The sequence below is a fragment of the Onychostoma macrolepis genome, chromosome 06, assembly GCF_012432095.1.
Source record: "Onychostoma macrolepis isolate SWU-2019 chromosome 06, ASM1243209v1, whole genome shotgun sequence".
NCBI classification, from domain to species: Eukaryota; Metazoa; Chordata; class Actinopteri; order Cypriniformes; family Cyprinidae; genus Onychostoma; species Onychostoma macrolepis.
Genome location: NC_081160.1, coordinates 23,155,534 through 23,176,896, shown reverse-complemented (window position 1 = coordinate 23,176,896; position 21,363 = coordinate 23,155,534). Strand labels below are relative to the sequence as shown.

At 37.7% G+C, this 21,363-nt stretch overlaps 3 protein-coding genes and 1 long non-coding RNA gene across 9 annotated transcripts in view; 2 read left to right on the top strand and 2 right to left on the bottom strand.

Moving 5' to 3' along the window:
- Nucleotides 1–3,682, top strand: part of dip2bb (disco-interacting protein 2 homolog Bb) — a 39,695-nt gene extending 36,013 nt beyond the window's left edge. For all 4 annotated transcript variants that reach the window (XM_058779325.1, XM_058779323.1, XM_058779324.1 and 1 more), the window contains one exon: nt 63–3,682. In XM_058779325.1, the coding sequence (XP_058635308.1) occupies nt 63–315 (253 nt within the window). In that variant the 3' untranslated portion in view covers nt 316–3,682. The remainder of the gene's footprint in view (nt 1–62) is intronic.
- Nucleotides 3,683–4,343: 661 nt separating this feature from the next.
- Nucleotides 4,344–10,088, top strand: atf1 (activating transcription factor 1). 2 transcript variants are annotated; one of them, XM_058778255.1, is made up of 8 exons: nt 4,344–4,529; nt 6,198–6,298; nt 6,433–6,552; nt 6,676–6,773; nt 8,038–8,171; nt 8,418–8,594; nt 8,696–8,843; nt 8,998–10,088. In XM_058778255.1, the coding sequence occupies exons 2-8, from the start codon at nt 6,203–6,205 to the stop codon at nt 9,140–9,142; spliced, it is 918 nt and encodes a 305-aa protein (XP_058634238.1). In that variant the 5' UTR covers nt 4,344–4,529; nt 6,198–6,202; the 3' UTR covers nt 9,143–10,088. The 2 variants fall into 2 exon arrangements, with proteins under 2 accessions (XP_058634238.1, XP_058634239.1); XM_058778256.1 differs by lacking the exon at nt 4,344–4,529 and adding an exon at nt 4,666–4,790.
- Nucleotides 10,089–10,228: 140 nt separating this feature from the next.
- Nucleotides 10,229–14,808, bottom strand: LOC131542028 (N6-adenosine-methyltransferase TMT1A-like). Its single transcript, XM_058778259.1, is given in 4 exon segments — nt 10,229–11,014; nt 13,488–13,509; nt 13,512–13,572; nt 13,766–14,808. Coding segments are annotated over 4 exon segments (726 nt in total). The 5' UTR covers nt 14,261–14,808; the 3' UTR covers nt 10,229–10,866.
- Nucleotides 14,809–15,340: 532 nt separating this feature from the next.
- LOC131542029 (uncharacterized) lies at nt 15,341–18,595 on the bottom strand. Of its 2 annotated transcripts, XR_009271643.1 has the most exons (4): nt 17,149–18,595; nt 16,715–16,755; nt 16,532–16,619; nt 15,341–16,292 (listed from the first exon to the last, which is right to left on the bottom strand). It is a non-coding gene; the product is annotated as an uncharacterized LOC131542029 (long non-coding RNA). The 2 variants fall into 2 exon arrangements; XR_009271642.1 differs by lacking the exon at nt 17,149–18,595 and having other exon boundaries at nt 15,342–16,292; nt 16,715–16,902.
- Nucleotides 18,596–21,363: the final 2,768 nt, after the last annotated feature.

Genomic DNA, 21,363 nt, shown 5'->3' with positions numbered 1-21,363 from the left:
GCTTAATTTTCATTGTGCAATCATGCTGTCCATTACCTCTTATTTGTTTTTCCCCTCCGCAGTGCCGTATTCACCTGGACAAATCTGCTGGTGGTGGTGGCTGAACTCTGTGGATCTGAGCAGGACGCTTTAGACCTGGTTCCGCTGGTAACCAATGTTGTATTAGAGGAGCACCATCTGATTGTGGGTGTAGTGGTTATCGTTGACCCAGGGGTCATTCCCATTAACTCCAGAGGAGAAAAGCAGCGAATGCACTTGAGAGACTCCTTCCTGGCAGATCAGCTGGACCCCATATACGTAGCGTACAACATGTGAGTGGAGTAATGGGCGATACAAAGGCTTACCAGAAAGGTGCTATGGAGCCTGGCCTCACTACTGAGATTGGGTTCTTATACAGACAGACTTGGCCCTGTTTTTTCAGGGATAAGGTGTTATCGAACAAAAATTACAAATGTGTGAGATGACTGTTTTGGAGAAGGGATATTATAATTAAATTTCCCTTTTTGCTCACTTCCTTCTCCCCCAGAACCCCCCTCCCCCTTTTCAGCAAAATGCCACTTACTATCTGTCCAGTTCTTGGTCATGATTTAAATTTACTTGAATTACATAGCTGTTGTTTTCTACTCAAATGCATTCCTATTCTTGCACTGTCTAGCTAGCTAATTTTCTTTGAATCAAAATGAGCTTAAAGCCTCAGTTTGTAAGTTTTCACCTGTGTTGTTCGATTCCAGAATTGTTGATTCTGATTCCAAGTTTTTGGAATCAATGGAATCGATTCCAGGAGTCAGTTCTCAGAATAAGTATAAAAGGGAGACAAAGTGAATTCTTAAAAAGTGCAATATAAACTGTAATTTTTACGATTATGATCACTAGAATGAATGATAGGAGATCTTGATGGATGGATAAACTACAAAAGACATGAGTCGCGTAATTATGTAGATTTAGCAATATAAATTCTGTTTCTTAAATTAGTGTTGTTACAACTCTTTTGGGATGTGTATTAGTGTGCTAATCAAGTTAATGAACAGACTAGGATGTCATGCCTCTGAATCCCAACAGCAAAGAATGAAAGATTAGTTTCTTTTAGGACATAGCATTAAGTGATTCTGAATATATACACAGAATTGATCTGCAACCCTGCTTATTAATGGTGCTGTGTGTTACAGGGCTTTAAAATGAAACATTTTAGGACAGCATTGGGGTAATAGGGGTATCGATACTCCCCTGGTCATTTGTCATTCATCAGATGCTTTTGTCCAAAGCAGCTTACAGTATACTTATGACACAGGGACAGTCCCTCCAGAGCAACCTGGGGTTAAGTGCCTTTCTCAAGGGCAGAATTGATTATAGGACATTTCTTTAACGCTCTGGTTCATAGAATGCCCTTACCCAGGTTAAAACCCACAGTTTCATCCACCATTGTTTTGATTAACACACAACTGTGCTACGGAGACTGCAGCCGTCAGCTCATTTTGCTCAGTTTGCTGTCTGTTCTGGAATCACTTAGCATTTTAAATCTTACCACTGGGGCTTTAACTAAATTTCAGATATGGAGCTATTCTGAAACTTATTCTGAGCTATTCAGAATAAGCTATTCTGAGCTGGTTACAAACTTATATATTTTAATTTGTTTTATTTCTACTGTACACAATCTACAGCTGTACTAGAAAAAATTGCAATGTAATACCCAAAAGTATATAACTTTCTTTCTTTCTTTTTTTTTTTTTAGTATAAATTGCTTAGTTTTGCAATTAGTGCAATATAAATATTACACTGAACAACTTCATTCCCTCAACCCCCAGAAGTTCAGCATGAGGATAATCATCCCTATTATTTTTCATTATCCTTTATGCACTTTATTAGATAAATGCAGATACGTTCTGTTACGTGGATTATTAATATCTGTCAACAAGGGCATATGTGTAGTATTATAATTACTTGCATTACTGAGTAGCATATGACTTACACAAAAAAGTGCAGGCACATAAAAAAAAAAAAAACACATTTTGGGGGCTTAATGCCCAGTCTAACCTCAGTACCTACATTTATAAATCATACATTCCTTGAGTTTACTTTTCAACATAAAACAGTAAGACAAGAGCATTCACCAACTGCAAACCTCATTATCACACACCAAGCCCAAACCAAACACCAACTGAGGTACGTATAGCTCTATTTTTGCTCTCATCTAAAGGTGCTTATTCACATCAGGACAAGCCATTTAAACCTCTGAATGGCAAAAAAGGAATTCAGGCATCTGTACAATAAAACAAAACAAGTGTAAAATAACACTACTCTGTACAAGCAAGCCCCTCGTGAACACCTAACTGTACAAACTAAGGCATCGATTTTACATGTTTGGCAAAGGATCTTTAAAGGACAGTTGCTGTCTCCTGTACTATAGACATTTTTACTAGGAATGACTAACTTCTTGTAAACCATAAATAATTGTAAATTATTGCTTGTGTACAGATGAGAAATTCTACTGTACTGTACTGTAAGTTAGTTGCTGTATTCTGTCAGATTTTTGGATTAATATTAACTACTGTCATTGACATCCCTTCGTAGCTGAGCAGGGGTCTGAAGTTGAAGACTTCTTGTAAATAGCTTGCTCTGTTTTTGTTTTTTTCTTTTCTGGTTGATCAGAAATGTGATGGGTTGAAGTCTGTCTGTCATGCATTTCTATTTAGAATTCAGATTCAGAAATCTTACGGTATGTACAAGTCTTTAAGATGTAAGCATGATAAAGTCAAGCACTGTGGGGGCTCGAAAGACTATTTTCAGAGTCCTTACACAACTGATCACTACAGTATGTTAGCCTGACCTCATTCTGGGGTTGTATATGTATGCGTATGTATGGTCACCGCGTTGAAAGGTCATTTGTTTGCTGATGAGTTCCATGATACCTTTTCCCAAATCAGAGACACTGTCATGAAATGTATTCTCTCATTCTCACTGTCGTTAATGGCATCAGAGCTGAGCTTATGTGATGAAAGCACAAGCGAGTGAATGAGCTTTTTACATGGGGCATTCAGGGAAATAGTGCTTTCCAGGATGGAGAGGATATTCATTTATAAATATTCACTTTCATGTTTTGCAATGATTTTGTTCTTTAATAAAAAGAATTTATTTGTCATTTACATAAGCGTTAACCAAGTCTTAATATGGACAAGACACACAAAAAGCAGAAGATTAGACCAAGTCGATTGCCAGTTAATTGATAATCTGTCATGCCAGCTAAGTGCTGGAACCAAAAGTAATGTTTCACACACTATGCAACCAGCTGCAGTTACAAAGGACACATCCGGCAAAGACACGTACACACTTAACCACTATACAAGAAATAAAATGCAGATTATTTGCTTGCTATAAAATGGGAACATGCAGCAGTAACTTGACTTTTTTGTTGAGACAATGCATATTACTTTTCTGTGTTGATTAAAACGTTATGTTCAATTCTCATAGCATCTTTAATTACAAGATTAAGATATCACATTCCAATTATAAGAATGTGATATTTATAATTTCTTTTAGTCATTCATGGATATAAATGAGAGTCATGAATATGCAAGCAAGCATTTTCCTGTTGGTTCACATCTTTCTTTTTTGTACATTGGTTATTGTAACTGTTTTATACTCCAATGAAAAACACGAAAAAATAATAAAAGGCTTTTATTTTGCATCTCTGAAGTTTTTTTTTTATAACTGCATCTATCTATCTATCTATCTATCTATCTATCTATCTATCTATCTATCTATCTATCTATCTATCTATCTATCTATCTATCTATCTATCTATCCCTTTGGTGAAAGTAGCCTACACAATGCTTTAATATCCCAGCTTTTTGGAGAAAAAAAGTTTGTTTCTCAGTAAAATATGTGTCATAAAATTATTTAATTTAATAGATAACTACACTGTTTTATTTTTATTTTATTAAGGAATGAAAGTTTCAAACAGATTGAAACAGTTAATAGCTCACATGTACAGGTTCTTTAAAAAAAAGCAATATTAACATTAACTACATTTTTTCCCCAAAAACTAATTCGACATAATACTTGGGGTTGTATAACAGGACAATTATATTGTTCAGAATTTCTCCATGAAATGTAATAGGGTTTCATTTTTTTCTTCATAATAATCATTAAAAATTCTTGCAGCGACTCCACTTCTAGTAAAAAATAATGTACATTTTGAAATACAATTTGTACATTTTTATTTGTGAATATAGTATTTTGCCAAGCAGAATTGCATTGGTTTCATTCATGTCCCCAGACCCCTTTTACGTTTCAGAGACATTGACCAATCACAAAGCTTAATACAGATTTACGTAACACGTCCTTCTAGGGGGCGGCGCTTATTGCGGCCTTTAGAAAAAAAAAACCCTCAAGCCATCTAGATTTTTTCAATGGAAACCGCCCAGGTTTATTCTATGCATTATTAAATAATTTACTTTACAAACTATATCTCGAATCCTGGCATCTCTATAGACGGCCTTATTGTTTCCAGGAGCGGTTCTAAAGGATTTAAGGTAAGGCGTTGCTTTTGTTCTGTACTCTTCCTCCTCTGTCGCTGCAGTCATGGCGCCCGTCCGCTCGGTTCTAGCACTCGTTACGGGAAGGTGTTTTAATGGCTCCCCGTATCGCTGACGTCTGTTGACGCGGGCATTTGCGTGCCAGTGACTCGCTTGGAACTTTCTGCAGAGCGCGGCATAAAGTCGCCCACAGGCTTCACAACGCACCGCAGCGGTTTGCTTTATTTAGAGATGCTCTTTTGGTCAGGATCTCATGGGGTAATAAGACTTTAAGACGCGGACAATCGTTAAATATTTGCAACATCGCTAAAAAAAAGCTAGCTGTTTCTAGTGATGGAGCTGTTGTGTAACTTAGTAGAAACAAGCCCGCTTCTAAGTACCGGCCGAATCTTATGTATTTTGACACATAAGTCCTGAAATGAAATCATAAGCAGTTGTCTATTTTTATTTAGCACGTTAGCTTCTGTAGCTTTAGATTTTTTTTTGTTTTAAACGTGGACTTTTAACAGACAATGTTATCGAAAATGTTGAATCAACAGGTCAGTATAGCTCGCAATGTTATTATGGCTTTATTAAAATAGAAATTATCCCCATATTGCTTGTTTTCGAGGACTGTGCGTATTTGATGGGCGTTATTTAGCATCCGGTTCTGCATGAAGTGCTGTTAATAACAACACAAAGCAGCTCCATCTGATTTACTACTTACTACAGGAGGAGTTGTCTTCCATGTTAAGTAGTTTTTTTCCATTACATTGTAATTTTATTTTCCATTTATTGTACTAACATGATTTTACTGGAATCAAATCATGAGGTTCAGCAATAATGTGTAGAAAGCAACCCACAAGGACAGTGTAAGTGTGTGTGGTGGAGCTGAAGGTACTGACTCTGGGTTGGGGTGAAATGGAAACGGTGACAAAATCAAGGCTTTTGACTGTTAGCCAGAGTTGACCACAGAACTATCTCAGCGCGCGCGCGCACACACCCTGACCGACCATCCTGTAAGCACATATAAAAACAGCCTGTGTTCTTCAGCATTCTCATGTTTGCTGTCAGTCTGCAAAATTGTACATGGACATAGTTTTTCTGCCCTTGGTTCAAAATTGAACTAATAAAATTGAAAATTAAAATAAAAAATAAAAAGAATCCACCGGTCTCCATCTCTTTGAATGATTATTTATTTAGTGTAATTTTTACAAGTAATTTTTCATGTATATATTTTTACACACATTATATGTCGATTTTATTTTTTATTAGAAATTCTAATTTTAGGGAGGGGGGGTGGTGGTGGGGGGGGTTATATGTAAAATTACATTAAAATTTTTTATTACCAAACATTTTTAGTTATTTGCAAGGCATGTATGATCAAATATGTTAGATCTTTCAGAATTGTGAGGAAATTGTGATTGAAATAACCTGGAAATTAATATTAAGTATAAAAATATACTTTTTAATTGGTTTATTATTATTATTATTAATATGACCAGCTCTAAATATAACTGGTTATAAATTGCTTGTTTAAAGTAATCTCTGTAAACAGTACGTTCTAGTAATCACAAAACTAGGAAATTCAAAAATTGTGGAAGCTCTGTATACAAGTACTGGTCATGGAAAGCATCACATCTACATTAAATATTGACCAAAATCTGTCTCATTGTTGATCTGCAGTGGCAATGGAGGGGGTCCAGCAGAATAACAGTAATGGCTCTGATCAAACTGTTGCCATCCCCACTACTATAACTGCCTCTCACATATCACAGATAGCACAGGTACTGTTCATGTATGTACTTATATGTACACATTTTTATTATGTATATACATATACATGTTGTGTGACTGAGCATTTGTTTAAAAAAACAGCAATAAAATAGCTTGTTTCATGTTATGATTATCATGTACAAAGATGTCTCTGGGTGGGAATCCAGTGGCTGTGGTTCAGCTGCCCAGCGGTCAGTTCCAGGTTCAAGGTGTGATTCAGTCAGCGCAGTCATCGGTTATCCAGTCTCCACTAGCACAAGCACAGGTAATGTGCAGACACACATACAGTGATCTTAAACTTCCTGATCTTTAAAACTTCTGAATGCTTTTACTTCAGGGTGAAATCAATGACATGTTTCCCCTCCAGTTAAACAATGTTTCCTATTAGGGCCAAGGATCTGACAGTGATGATTCTCAGGAATCAAGCGACAGCGGAGCATCTAACCAGAAGTCAAGAGAGATCTTGGCTCGGCGTCCATCCTACAGGTAAAAAGCCCAGGGGGCTGAGGCAAATAATGAGTCTGCTGGGCCTGATGAGTGTCACCTCAAAATTGCACAGATTCTTTCATTACTTCTAAAGCTGGCATGCTACTAGCCTTCATTTACATAGTTTTTGTACAATCAGAGGGATTGCTCTTGCAGAGCCTCTGACCACATGTAGCAAGTTTGTATTTATCAGAGCCAGTCAGTGAGGTGGACTCTCATGGCCTTGGCAGTGACCAGCAAACAGCTTCGCACACTGAAGAACTGGATCTGCTCCAAAATATTCCCTCAGTAAACTGAACTCATTATTATTCATGGTGATTGTGTAACCAAGCAGTTTCTCCCAAGCATGGTTCTCCTGCACTTTAATGACTAATAGAGTGAGAGAGCGAAGACGGAAGACATTTTTAGTTAGTCGCTATGTAACCTCTTTTCTTCTATTGTGATGTATATCTAAGTGAAATGGCTTCTTGAATTAGAAAAAATGTTACAAGCGATTTGATTTTGTTCTTCTGGAACTGATTGAGATTGCTACATTTGCAAACAACAATGATACATGTAAGTGACATGCTGCTGGAGATTATTGTCCAGCGTTTGTTATGAGAGGGGAAGTTGTTAATGTTTTTGATTGAAGTTCATCTGGAGCGCATGAATAAAAAAAAACGATGTTCACAGATAAATCATTTATAATAAAAATAAAACATTGCAGTATTTCATAAAAAATAAGAATTTTCAATTCTTCAATAATGGTTTGATTTTCATGGTGACTTGAATGTAAAAGTTTTTTTCAATGATTATATTTGATTTTTGTTCTTGTTTTAGAAATCTTTATGACAAAAAATGTCATTTAATCACTCCTTTTGCAGTCATCATTCACAGTTTTTTAATGCAGCATAAATAAAAAAATTGTTTTTTTAACATTTAACCACATCCTTAAAAAGTTGATTTTTGACTCGTGTACAAAAGGAGATGAGCATTGATCGACATTGACGTTTCATTTGCACAGAACTGCCTCTCATACTGTGGAATGAGGTGGGCCAGAACCAGCATATTTCACCCATTGTTTAAAAAAAAAAAAAACATCTTTTTGTAGACTTTAGGTATTTATTCTGGATATGTTTGTGCTCTATTTCATGTGACCTTAATTATACACAAACACAATGTTAGTGAGAGGAGAGTAAAAAGCAAAATTTGCCAAACTCCAGGCCCATCACTGGCACAGTTTAGGCACTACACACAAACTTTCTGTTCCTTTTTTGTGTTTCAGGAAGATTCTAAATGATCTATCAGCTGAGGAAGTGGCGACTCAGAATGAGGGAGAAGAGGAAAGCTCCACCTCCTCTGCCATAACAAGCGTCTCACTCCCAACTCCGATCTACCAGACAAGCACTGGCCAATATAGTAAGCCAAGCCAGCATATTATTTGAATACAATGGGTTTTGTGAGGTACTGAATGCATGTGGTAACTTCCTATGTATTTTGCAAAAGAAATGAAGCAAATGGTTGCATAAGCCATGCAGTTTGTTGTTTATACAAACTTGATTTTTCTTATTATTTTACAGCATGAACTAGAGCACAGTTGTAATAAGCAATTGCATAATATTATATCATAAACCATCCATCACAGTTTTGTTTGCCCCTTTGCAGTTGCGATTTCATCCAATGGCTCTCTGCAGCTGGCCAGTGCTGGTTCAGAGGGTGTGCAAAGCCTGCAGACTCTCACCATGACCAACTCTAACCCAAGCCAGCCAACTATCCTGCAATACGCTCAGACCGCTGACGGACAACAGATTCTGCTGCCTAGTAACCAAGTGGTGCTCCAAGGTTGGCACACAAAGGCAAAATTACCTTTTCATTTGGCAATCAGCTGGTATTGTTGCTTTTGTACATGTGGGACACACTCTGGCTGTGATACTGTGTTACAGGTGCAGGGGGAGAAATGCAAGCTTATCAGATCCGCTCTTCTTCCTCCTCGCTGCCTCAGACCGTCGTCATGACATCACCCGTTATCAGCTCTCAGGGCAAAAGCGATGACCCGCAAATGAAGAGAGAGATACGCCTGGCGAAGAACAGGTGGGTGTATTTGAGCGAAAGAGGATTGGTTTGTTTAGCGAGATGAAGTTGGTTGGTGATGTATAATATCCTGCGGTTGTTTTCATATGGGTCGTTTTTATTGCATTGTAAGCCTAACTGCATTTTTTGTGTAATTGCAAATCATTGTGTGCAGGGAGGCAGCCAGAGAGTGTCGCAGAAAGAAAAAGGAGTATGTGAAGTGTTTGGAGAACCGCGTGGCAGTCCTGGAGAATCAGAACAAGACTCTTATCGAGGAGCTCAAGACATTAAAGGACCTGTACTGCGTTAAAACTGGCTAGTGGGACATCCATCCAATCATGCTAATGGGACTTTGCTGGCAGACCTGTCTGCCTATGTGCTTATACAAACAAAGACACAGGGACTTTTTTTGGCATGGGGGATGCATTTAATCCTCATGTCAAATGCTTGTTTTTATACAACTCATTTTTAACTAATAGCCTAAGAACGATTGACCAGAAACAACAGCAACTGTTATGATTTTCAGGATAGATGGAAAGAGGGATACGCTTTTCCATTAACATTTTTATTTGCAGTCATCAGATGTTTATATTTGTGTATGTATCTTGTGCAAGCATTGGCACGTCTACACTGGGAGATCTCGCTTTATTCTTGACCCATTTGGTTTCCAGGGAATATTGAATGTTAATGTTATTTGAAGCGCTAGCTGAATTTTTCTTTATCCAGATAGAAGACTGGTATTTTTACACCTTATCTCAGATGCGCTTGTACGTATGAAAATTGTGACGCGATTGTGTTTTTCATGAAGTCATGCAGATGTGTTCTTTGCATTTTTGCTATTTTCCCCTTCTTAGGAAGCTCTGGTATTCTTATCCCCATTCCGTATTTTATTTCAATGAGTTTTAGTGAGATGTTTTCTACAGAGACAGCAGAATTTAAGGTGAGGACTTTCAGCTTTACTATTATGGGTAACATGAAACAGTGGTAAGCTCATTTAAGCTTTATTCTGGATTGATAGACTAATATTGTAGAATTCAAACCCATGTCCTTTCTAGTCCAGGTCTTTGTAATATGTCTGATTGGTCTTTAAGCCATATACACACTTAGGTTGGGACCGTTGTTGGTAATAGGCCTGAGGCTTACCACTGTTTATAAGCCAAGCTGTTACAAGACAATCGAATCAGGGAGTATACGATGAAAAAAAAAAAAAACACAATGTCACTTGTTTTTGCTAAAGTGAATCTAAATAAATATTTTTCCAGCCTTTGTTTTTCTCCCTTTCAGTTTCAGTGTTGCTTGCCTAATTTGTGGCTCAGAGGCTCTTGGAAAATCTCCACTCAATACATTTTGGAAAAACATAAAAGAATAACAACTTTATTTTAATTTCCATAAATAACTTACAAATTTATTTCCAGGCTTAGGAAAAGTACGAAAACAATACAATCAAAGTCAAATAAATTTTTGTAGTGAAAAAGTAGTTCAATTAATCAGCTATACATATGTTGGAAAGGAAGCGTTTCAAAATTTAAAGTTGGAGAATGCAAGATGGTCTTTTTGAGTATTTAGCTAATGCCATCGTATTATAACAAGTATGGAAGTAGGAAGGAAAAAGTAATATGGTATGCTTCATTTCTTTTAAAAGTGTTACTTTGTATGACATCATTCCTCCCAACCACTAGATGGCAGTATTGCTCTCATGCATTAACCATAAACTCACAAATGCTGGCCTGTATTAATTTCCAAAAGCCTGATTTATATAGATGAAAATATTTTACCGTTCTACCTGCTGATATTTTTGTATTTAATAGTGCTGTGTTTCACAGACAGGATACTCATGCAACAAGTTAGTCATATAAAATGTGAGATGCAGTCTTGAGATTGTCTTTTTACATTAAACAAAAACTTTGTATTTTATAGATTCAATACAAATTGCTCTTTCATACAAACATTTAAAAGTCCATAGTGAAATGAATCAGGCTTACTGAAAGAAAAAATGCTTGAAAAAGCCTTTAGAAGGTGTTTCTTTCTGCAAAATTCATATTCATCATTTGACCGCATAACCAACAATGTGTGGTTTGAGCATAAAAAATAAAGGAGCTTGGATGTGGCATAGCTGAAGGTCAGAGAAGCCAGCTGCCTCAAGGTGCTTCCAAGTAGCGCGGGTTGTATCACAGCCATCGTTAATATAGTACCTGACAAGCATTAAAATATATGATGGCTATAAACGTACATACAGTACATTTACAGGTGCTCTTATTCCATAGAGGTCATGCTTTGTCACTAGTATTCCATCATTGTTGCATTAATGAAATATACATATGCGTTAACTGGAATATATATATATATATATATATATATATATATATATATATATATATATATATATACATACATACATTTACACATACATACTAGTGCTGTCAAAGTTAACGTGTTAATAAGAACTTGTATCTCCTCCTAATAGACATGAACAAGTTCTTTGAAAAACATCTGACCTTTGAAACATGTCTAGTCTTCATGCTCTGTTGACTATGGTTTCAATAATAAACAGCATACATTTGCATAAATCATCCATATTTGACCATGCCCATGTTGATTAGAGTATTAAAAACATGAAAAGTATTAATTTAAGGTACATTTAGATCAAATAAAAATGTGTGATTAATCACGAGTTAACTCATGACAATCAAGATTAAAAGTTAATCGATTGACAGCCCATATACATTCATACAGTCATGGCCAAAAATATCAGCACCCTTGCTATTTTGTCAGAAAATGCAACCCTTCTCTCAGAAAATTGTTGCAGTTGCAAATGTTTTGCTACTCACACGTTTAATTTTTTTGTTTGCATTGGAACAACACAAAAAAACTGAAGAAAAGTCCAATCTGATACAATTCCATACAGAAACAAAAAATGCACTGGACAACATTATTGGCACCCCCTTTGGAAAAAAATAACAGAAATCCACAGACGACTCTTTTCACTTCTTTCTTTTCTCCATGCTCAGTGTGATACACAACACAAAGGTTGAGTCAACTTTTCTCCATTTTAACTGGCTGCAAGTGTGATTACTATATTGCTCACACCTGTTACTTGCCACAGGTGAGTCTAAATACAAATTACAGGAGCATCACAAGCTTGAAAAGCAATTATTTCTTACAATTTTAACAAGGTGTCAATAATTTTGTCCAGTCCATTTTTGAGTTCTGTGTGAAATTTGATCAAGTTTGACTTTTCTTCTCTGTTTTTTTGTGTTGTTGCAATGCAAACAAAAACAATAAGCACGTGAATACCAAAACATTTGCAATTGGAACAATTTTCTGAGAGAAGTGTTGCATTTTCTGACAGAATTTCAAGGGTGCCGATATTTTTGGCCATGACTGTATATGTAAATGTACTAGGTACAGTCATGGCCAAAAATATCGGCACCCTTGGTAAATATGATCAAAGAAGGCTGTGAAAATTAATCTGCATTGTTAATCCTTTTGATCTTTTATTTTAAAAATTCACAAAAATCTAACCTTTCATTGGATAAGAATTTAAAATCGGGGGAAATATCATTATGAAATAAATGTTTTTCTCTAATACACATTGGCCACAATTAACGGCACCCTTTTATTCAATGCTTTTTGAAACCTCCATTAGCCAGTTTAACAGCTCTAAATTTTCTCCTATAATGCCTGATGAGGTTAGAGAACACCTGACAAGAGATCAGAGACCATTCCTTCATCCAGAATCACTCCAGACCCTTTAGATTCCCAGCTCCATGTTGGTGTTTCTTCTCTTCAGTTCACCCCACTCATTTTCTATAGGGTTCAGGTCAGAGGACTGGAATGGCCATAGCAGAAGCTTGGTTTTGTGCTCAGTGACCCATTTTTGTGTTGTTTTTGAGGTTTGTGTTTGGATTGGAAGATGCAAACATGGCCAATTATAAGATTTCTAACAGAGTCAGTCACTTATTGATTTTTTATCTGTTGGTATTTGATAGAATCCATGATGCCATGTGTCTAAACAAGATGTCCAGGACCTCCAGCAGAAATATAGGCCCACAACATCAAAAATACAGCAGTATATTTCATTGTACACATGGGGTACTTTTTTATCCCTGTGTTCACCAAACCCATCTTGAGTGTTTGCTGCTAAAAAGCTCATTTTTTAGTTTCATCTGACCATAGAAGCCAGTCCCATTTTAGGAAATTCTTAATTATTGCCCTGATGGTGGAAATGGGAATTTTCACTGCTCTAGCTCTTTTCTTAAAGCCACTTCACTAATTTGTGAAGCTCAATTATCTTTTGCTGCACATCAGAAATATATTCTTTATATGGTTTTTCTCATTGTGATGAATGATTAAGGGAATGTGGGCTTTGTTTTCCCTCCTATTTATATTTCTGTGAAACAGGAAGCCATGGCTGGATAATTTCATGTTCATAATCACCCTGGAGTGCTCAAAATTGTGAATATAAATGGGAATATACTTTTACTCATAGGAATTTCTAGGGGTGCCAATAATTGTGTCCAACGTGTATTTGAGAAAAACATTTATTTCATAATGATATTTTGGCCATGACTGTATATGCCACTAAACACATTTTATGAAGACCATAAGTAAATATAATGATAAAATTGTTTGAATCATTTTATGAATATGGTGTTTTTATATTACCAGAGAGGCTGAAAAACATGTTGAAAAAGTAAATCCAGCTTGAGGGGTCAGACACCACGTGTTCAAGGAAGAATAATGCTCCACCCTGAAGAAAGTAAAGTACAAAATGTATATTTCTCAGCTCAAAACTGTGTATTTGAATTTGTTTGTTTTGTTTAAAATGAACTAGTATTTTAAAGCACTTGGAAACAGTAGCCTAATAATCTGTATTATAAAATGTGATAATACCAAATGTGTTATCTTTCCACCTTAGTGAGCACTGACTGTCCTAAACTTACAGGCCTCAGAACTCTCTTTGCTTCTTGCAGAACCTTCTGCGTATCCTTGACTGAGCACAGAACCAGCGTGCACACCACAACATCCACTGAGTTGTCCTCCACCGCCTTCAGGTTCTCCCCCGACGCCACAATGAAGCTGCCATAAACGAGGTGATCGTTCTTCGCCATACTTTTCTCCAGGTACTTCTGGAAATGCGGGTTGGGGTCGATGCATGTGATCCTGCAGCCCGTCGGGTAGTGCTCAAAGTTCGCCCCGGATCCGCAGCCCAGCTCCAGGATGCGCAGAGAGCCTTTCGGGGGGAAGAATTTGTCCAAGTTTCGAAATAGTTCCCTTTTCTTTTCCTTCATCGTTTCATTGTACGCTAACGTGAAATTATATAAGAACCGAGGAAAGACGCGTTTGTAGAAAGACAACAGTCCAACCAACTCTGCGAGGTACAGCGGTAGGGTGAGGACTTTGAATAAAAAAACACAAGCGTTCAGAAACAGCGTCATTTTAACAACCAACCTGGAACACTAAAGGGGCGGTAACGGTTCACTTTCCGTTCTGGACACGGTAAACGCAAGCTCGTCACGTGAATTTGACCTCTTTCCAAAGCTCAGTTTGGTGAACTCTGCCTGATACGTCACAGCCTGAACGCTTAGCGTAATTAAAACTACAAACTTAAAATCTGCAGGGTTGCAGCCAAGAAAATTTGCATATTTTTACATTTAGGATGGATTATATTATTTGAATTGTTTTTAAAAAGACGCAACAGGGTATGACGTCATATTTCGACCGTTGTGGTGGCGGTTGGCGGGGTTTTCGGCGTCGATTGCCGCTCGCGCCTCGCATGTGTGCTCACTTTTGACTCAGTTTACTTCACATCAAAACAAGGAATATATTACAGTCGGTATAATATTTTTTTCCCGATAGGAAGCCTTCAATTCCCTCTAAACAACACAGTTTCTACAGCATGAAATGAGTCTCTTATGAACGTCGTTAATTGTTGCCATTACATTTAGTCATTTAGCAGAGGCTTTAAGCTACTTACAAATGCAATCAAAACCAACAAAAGAGCAACAACATGCAAGTGCTATGACAGTGCATGCAGCAAGTTTTTTTTTAACGAGTAGAGAGAATATAGAAAAAAGAAACCTAGGCTGCGTCCGAAATCGCATACTACTTGGTACTACATTTGAATTCGAACGTACTACTCGACCGTTAAAAAAGTACGTTCTATATAGTATGAATGAGGGTAGTATGAATGGAATTCGGACGTACTACATCCGCCATGTTGATGTTGTCACGTGTCATCCCAGATAGCAAAATTTGTCTGGCCCACCTCTGGGCCACAACCTTGCTTCACTTCTGGCCCAGTTCTGGCTGGGTCCCCGCCCAAAACTGGCACACACACTGAAAACCGACTCAAACAATTTCCTCTGGCCCAGATGTGGCCCACAACCTGTAAAATGACTCTTATTTATTGACGTGGCCCAGATCTGGCCCGCATACTGTAGAGTGACTTCTATTATTTTATGTGGCCCAGGTCTGGCCCAGACACTTTAAGCCAGATCTGGCTGAGACTGCTTGGTCCCCGGGCCGAATGTGGCCCAGAAACTGCTAAATGTAATTCAGCAGTAAAACACAAATACAACCATTTAAAAACATTAAAAAGGCTTTAATTATAAAATTACCAAATACTTTAAATATACATGAACAAATGCACTACAGTATAAACATTCACACTTTTTAAACCACAAAGTAACAAGTAAATTATATTTACTGCATATATATATATATATATATATATAAAAATGAAGAGTTCATTTGCAGAAACAGATAACTTCGTTTTTAACAATTTTAAAAAATCATGTTTTTTCATTGTGCATTCCAATTAATCTCAATCAAACTGCATGCAGGTTATTTTGATTAGGTAAAGAATAACTAATAAATACTAGCTAACTAACACAATAAAACAAAAACATGATAACAAAAAACAAAATTTTATCCGTTATCCGTTTTTGCAAATAAACTTCATATATAAAACATTGTGTGTCATAATTCAGTTCAGTTCTTATCAAATGGTGTCAGTGCAGTCAAGTCAATAATATTGCTGAATATTAGGTGTCTTCAACCAAGCAAGACAAAAGGCAACAGTGACAAGGAACCCAAACCCAAACAAGACCCGGCTCAGTCAGGAAACAGTCTCGTCTGGCCAAACGAATGAACGTGGTGTGATTATTCCAGGCTGCATCACAAGTCAGATTGTGGATTGATATCATTCAGAATATTTCGTCCAACTTCTTCTGCATGAGGAAACATCACGCCAGCAGGTGAAGCTGGTAAAAGGGTCTGTGCAGAGGGCTTGTCTGGTTCTCGTAGTCTTTGCTGAGGATCTGTGCTGAGGCCATCAGTGAGGTCTTCACAGGATCTGTCATCTAGCTGACATGGTCTCCGCTGACAGTCAGGGATGTGTTGTGGTCACTCCTGGTGCAGGTCCACCGTCTGGTCTGGATACCGACTGGATCAGCTGATTATTGTAACCTAGGGATAAGGGTGAGACAGTATATAAGCAACTAATATAAGCAATGATGTCATTCTTCTTACAAATTAACATGTACATTAGATATTATAGGAAGTGTTGCTGCTTACCCTAATTGGTGCAGCATAAAATCCTTTAAGAGATTTGAATTATAGAAATGTGATAGTGTGTCATGTGTATGGAATGTTAAAGAGATGGTCTTTTAAACTCACAGAGTGTGTCTGCCTCCTGAAGTACTCACTTTTGATCAGCTGGAAGCCACCTCTTCATAGTCCCCTTGACCTCCATTTCAGCAGCATTAGCTTGAAAGTTTTTTTCCAAATTGCAGCCTTGAAATATGTACAAATATATATTGTAAGGTAATTATTTAATCTTAAGCATTACAGCTTTTTACAATCATTAGGACGAGAGCCAGAATTCGCACCTTATATGTTTGATGAATGTTCATGCAGCAGCTCAGAATTTCTGTAAAAAAATAAAATAAATAAATGTCAGATTACATATATATAGTGTTCAGATTAAACTTTTAAATTTGTTTGCTCATAATAATCCCCACCACAGTAAAATAAGTATGATTTTAATCACATCACACGGCATATCTATGCTTCAGAAGTTTTCATTCACTCTAAAACTGAACCTGCTGATGTGCAGCAGACAGATTAGGCCTCCATTCAAGAACAAAAGATGATGCACTTACATTTTACGGCTTTCTCTTACGTATCTATAGTGTTTTTCTCTGTCAGAGCTGCCCACACGGCAGTGTTACCACAAAATAAATATTATTATTAAATTCAGATTGCACATATTGAATTATCTTAGCAGGTGTAATGCTACTATAGCGTGCTCAGTTTGATTTACAAACAAATGACTCATTTGAATGGTTCAGTGAATCGAATCAGACAGAGTCACTCGTATAGATGTTTATGGCTCCAGCAGCGCGGTCCGACTCCTTTGATTCAATAGCAATCACTCGTTGAAAAAGATGAATCGAATGAATTCTAGCAAACAAAATGGAATTTAACTCATTAAAATTGAATTACCTTACATTATCGTGCACTGGATACAGCTCATCGGTTTTTCATATTAAAAAAATTACATATTGTTTTCCTAAAGAGACCGCGCCTGACAGTTAGGCCTAACGTTACTCAATATATCCGGACCGAATGATTTTTCTGACGCTATTATCATCGCAAACCTAACAGAAACCATCTAAAAACTATACTCCTCCTGGCATTTAAACATCAAACAACACTAGATCGATCATTAAATAACTTAATTTACCTTTTTGCAGCTGAAGTATTCCTCTTGAGACCTGTGCCCGCCGAAATCTCCTCAGGATTAACCGCCAAATCTCTCTCAGGCGGATCTTCATTCTAGCAGCGGCCGGAGACAAAACCAGCTCGGGCCGAAGGTAGAGACACACAACTACACCGAGTGTGGACCTGCCGCGCGTACAACAGCTTTCAGCCGAGATCGGCCCAGAGAGAAAAAGCCGTCTGTCAACCAGAAGTGTTTTGTAGAGTCGGCGCGGCTCTGGCCCATTATCTTCTCACCGACGTCGTGACTGAGCCGACAGTGCCGCATTTCAGCCAGAATCGGCCCGAGTGTGCTTGCTATGTGGGATGCGTCTTCACAACAGCGCGAAAATGTAAAGAGCCCACTTCACTGCGCGAATATCGTTAATGATTTAAATTCTTACCGCTTAACGAACCGTCTATTTAAAGAAAGCAGCGTTAACAAGCTGATGTACTACAATGAGGTTAACGTAACTCCATCTGATCAGTAATGATTAGAGATCTGTTTACACCCAATTCACAAAATCGTTTCATCTGTTTGTTAAACCCTCAACAAGTCAGTCGTTTATTTGGATGATGTTAAACAAGTACAAGTTAACCACAATGAACATCAACAACGTTTTTCCCTTACACTTGAAGACAGCCGCATCGCGGCTTTCCGCCATTTTTCGAATATGACGCTGCCTCTCCCGCGGCCTCATGGTATAGTAAAGTGTCCATCGTATGCCTACTACAGAATTCGGGCGGAAGCAGTAGGTCATCCGGGTACTTCTTGCCTACCGTTTTTCGAATACTATGAATTCGGACATACTACTCGCCTCGCATACTGTTTTTCGCATACTATATATTAGGGAAGTATGCGATTTCGGATGCAGCCTTAGTGTTAGAGTTAGAGGGTTAAATAAAGATGGAAGAGATGTGTTTTTAGCCGTTTCTTGAAGATGGCTAAGGATTCTGCTCGAATAGAGTTGGTCAAGGCATTCCACCAGGTGGGAACAGTTAATGAAAAAGTCTGTTGTGCCTCTTTGGGATGGTACAATAATGCATCGTTCACATGCAGAACACAAGCTTCTAGAGGGCACATAGGTCTGAAGTACTGAATTTAGGTAAAGGGGTGCAGAGCCAGAGGTGGTTTTGTAGGCCTTGAATTTTATGCGAGCAGCTATTGGTAGCCAGTGCAAATTGTTACGTGCATTCTTTTCGGCTCATTAAAGATGCAGTGGCATTTTGGATTAATTGTAGTGGTTTGATGGAATTGGCTGGAAGACCTGCCAAGAGAGCATTGCAATAGTCAAGTCTGGACAGAACAAGAGCTTGAACGAGTTGTGTTGCATGTTCCGAAAGAAAGGGCCTGATCTTCCTAATATTGTATAAAGCAAATCTGCAGTTTTAGCAATGTGGTCAGAGAAATTCAGCTTATCATCAATCACAACTCCAAGGTTTCTGGCTGTTTTTGAAGGAGTTATGGTTGATGAGCCTAACTGGAAGGTGAAATTGTGATGAAGTGATGGGTTTGCTGAAACTACAAGCAGTTCTGTCTTAGCTAGGTTGAGTTGATGGTCCTTCATCCAGCAAGAAATGTCTGTTACACAAGCTGAGATGCGAGCAGCTATCGTCGGATCATCAGGATGGAATGAGAGGTGGAGTTGAGTGTCATCAGCATAGCAGTGATATGAAAAGCCATGTTTCTGAATGACAGAACCTAGTGATGCAATGTAGTCTACACGATGTAGACAATATACCTGTCTATATAATAATACCTATATAATAATACCTATTTTCAACGATGTTGATATTTGAAAGCACATAAACATACCCCTATAGGACCTAGCCCCTATTTTGATTTCTCCGCCCCACACGTACACAACCCTGGCATGACGATCGTGGAATCAAGCAAAGATGACACACACACACACACAAGCATATTCAAACAAAAGCCAACACGGATAAATTGTGTGAAACAATGCAAAATTAACGTTACTCACCTATCAAATAGAAACAACACAACCTTGGCGTCCGATTCAAGCCCTTCCTGGCCGCTCCTCCACCGCTGGAAAGCTGCTTCGATATTTACGCGGGTCCTACCTCTTGCCTGATCGTAACCCTTCCTTTTTAATGTTTTGTTTCTCTGATATTTTCCTCTTTTTTTTTTAATCTGCCATAGCTCTCTCTATCTATAGTCGATCTGCTAGTCCTGTGCACTCAAACTGAGCGCACTCTTCTCCCTGTCATTACAAGACACGCCTCCTTACTGCTGATTGGCTACAAGTGTGTTTTGGGACACGGTCCGATGCTGTGGTCAAAAGCGTTTTTCAGAAATTGCTTAGTGAACCTTTAAAGTATTTTTTAATAAGTTCATCTCTTTATAACGGTCGGGTAATGGCGCCAAACACTCATGATTATTTCTTCTCGCACTGCTTGAACAGGAGAGTTTAAAGATAGTAAAAATAATAATTACAATACATACAGAACGCATGCAATGTACACTTATTGACGAGTAATTACACAATCTAAAGTTACTATTGCTTTTTATCTAAAGTAAGGTACATGTAGGATAAACTGCGACAAAGCTGTTTCTGAGTATTACGCGCAGTTTCTGTGTAGTAGCCTACGGTTGTGGCTAGAAGGGATACAGCTAAAACTGGAAGCTAACAATACATTTCATTTTCTACCTATTAGATTGTGTTTTATTAACGTCTACACCTACCCCAACCCTAAACCTACCCCTTACAATAATGCAAAAACAGTGATTGTTGTTGTACAGTGTGACAGAAACTACGCTATACTGATGTGCGCATGCCCAATAGATGAATCTGTATACCATCTTGCCTTAACCATGTAGTATGTACAGTGCATTTACGTCACTGTATGAATTCTTTGCTTAATTTTGTTCACTCCTTTCTGATATAGCGCACTAAACTGCCATGTTAACGATTAAAAATTTGGTGAACAAGTGAGCGATTTCAAACACAGCAACTGTCGGGGCTATTCAGACTTCTCTAGGGCTATTCAGAGTCAAGAGTCGACTCCCCATTATATATTATACATTATTCGCATGACATCTGACCAATCAACATCTTCAATGCAAAATAATATAATCCAATCAGGGCAGTATTTTATTTTATTATTTAAAAAAGAAAAAAAAAAAATTTGAAGCTCAGTTTCAAGGAGGCTCTTGGAAAATCTCCACTTAAGTGGTTAGACAGGAGATGCAAGGTTAGCTTATTATGAAATGATGTTGGTCAGTATTTGGGAAAACATGTCTTGGTTGTTGCATTAATAAGATAGAAAGATAATTATTTCATATTTACTTCATATTTAAAAATTATAGCTTTATTTTTATTTTTTTATTCACACCATATTTAAAGGTGCCATAGAATGAAAAACTGTCTTTACCTTGGCATAGTTAAATAATAACAGTTCTGTACATGGAAATGACATAAAGTTAGCCTCAAACACCATAGTTTCCTCCTCCTTATGTAAATCTCGTGAACAAAAAAGACCACTGAAAAATAGGCGAATCAGAACATAACACTGACTGTGACATAAGAGTCGGGATCACTAATAGTTACGCCCCCAACATTTGCATATACCCACCCATGTTCTAGGCCAGCCGCCAGCCGAACCATCAGAAGTTCTGCAGGTATTGTAAAGAAACAAGCGAGAACAACAGCGAAAATGGCAGATCATGGAAATAAATGTTATGTTCCAGGCTGTGCAGGGGATGTGAAGTGCAGGGATGGGTTGGTGTCTGTATTCAGAAAGGCACGGAAAGCAA

What these genes read in the sequence shown, in the direction of transcription:
- atf1 (XM_058778255.1), top strand. Translation starts at nt 6,203, where the DNA reads ATGGAGGGGGTCCAGCAGAATAACAGTAATGGCTCTGATCAAACTGTT. An exon ending in CTCCACTAGCACAAGCACAG is followed by an intron (nt 6,553 to 6,675) that starts GTAATGTGCAGA and finishes GTTTCCTATTAG; the next exon opens with GGCCAAGGATCTGACAGTGA. An exon ending in TAACCAAGTGGTGCTCCAAG is followed by an intron (nt 8,595 to 8,695) that starts GTTGGCACACAA and finishes ACTGTGTTACAG; the next exon opens with GTGCAGGGGGAGAAATGCAA.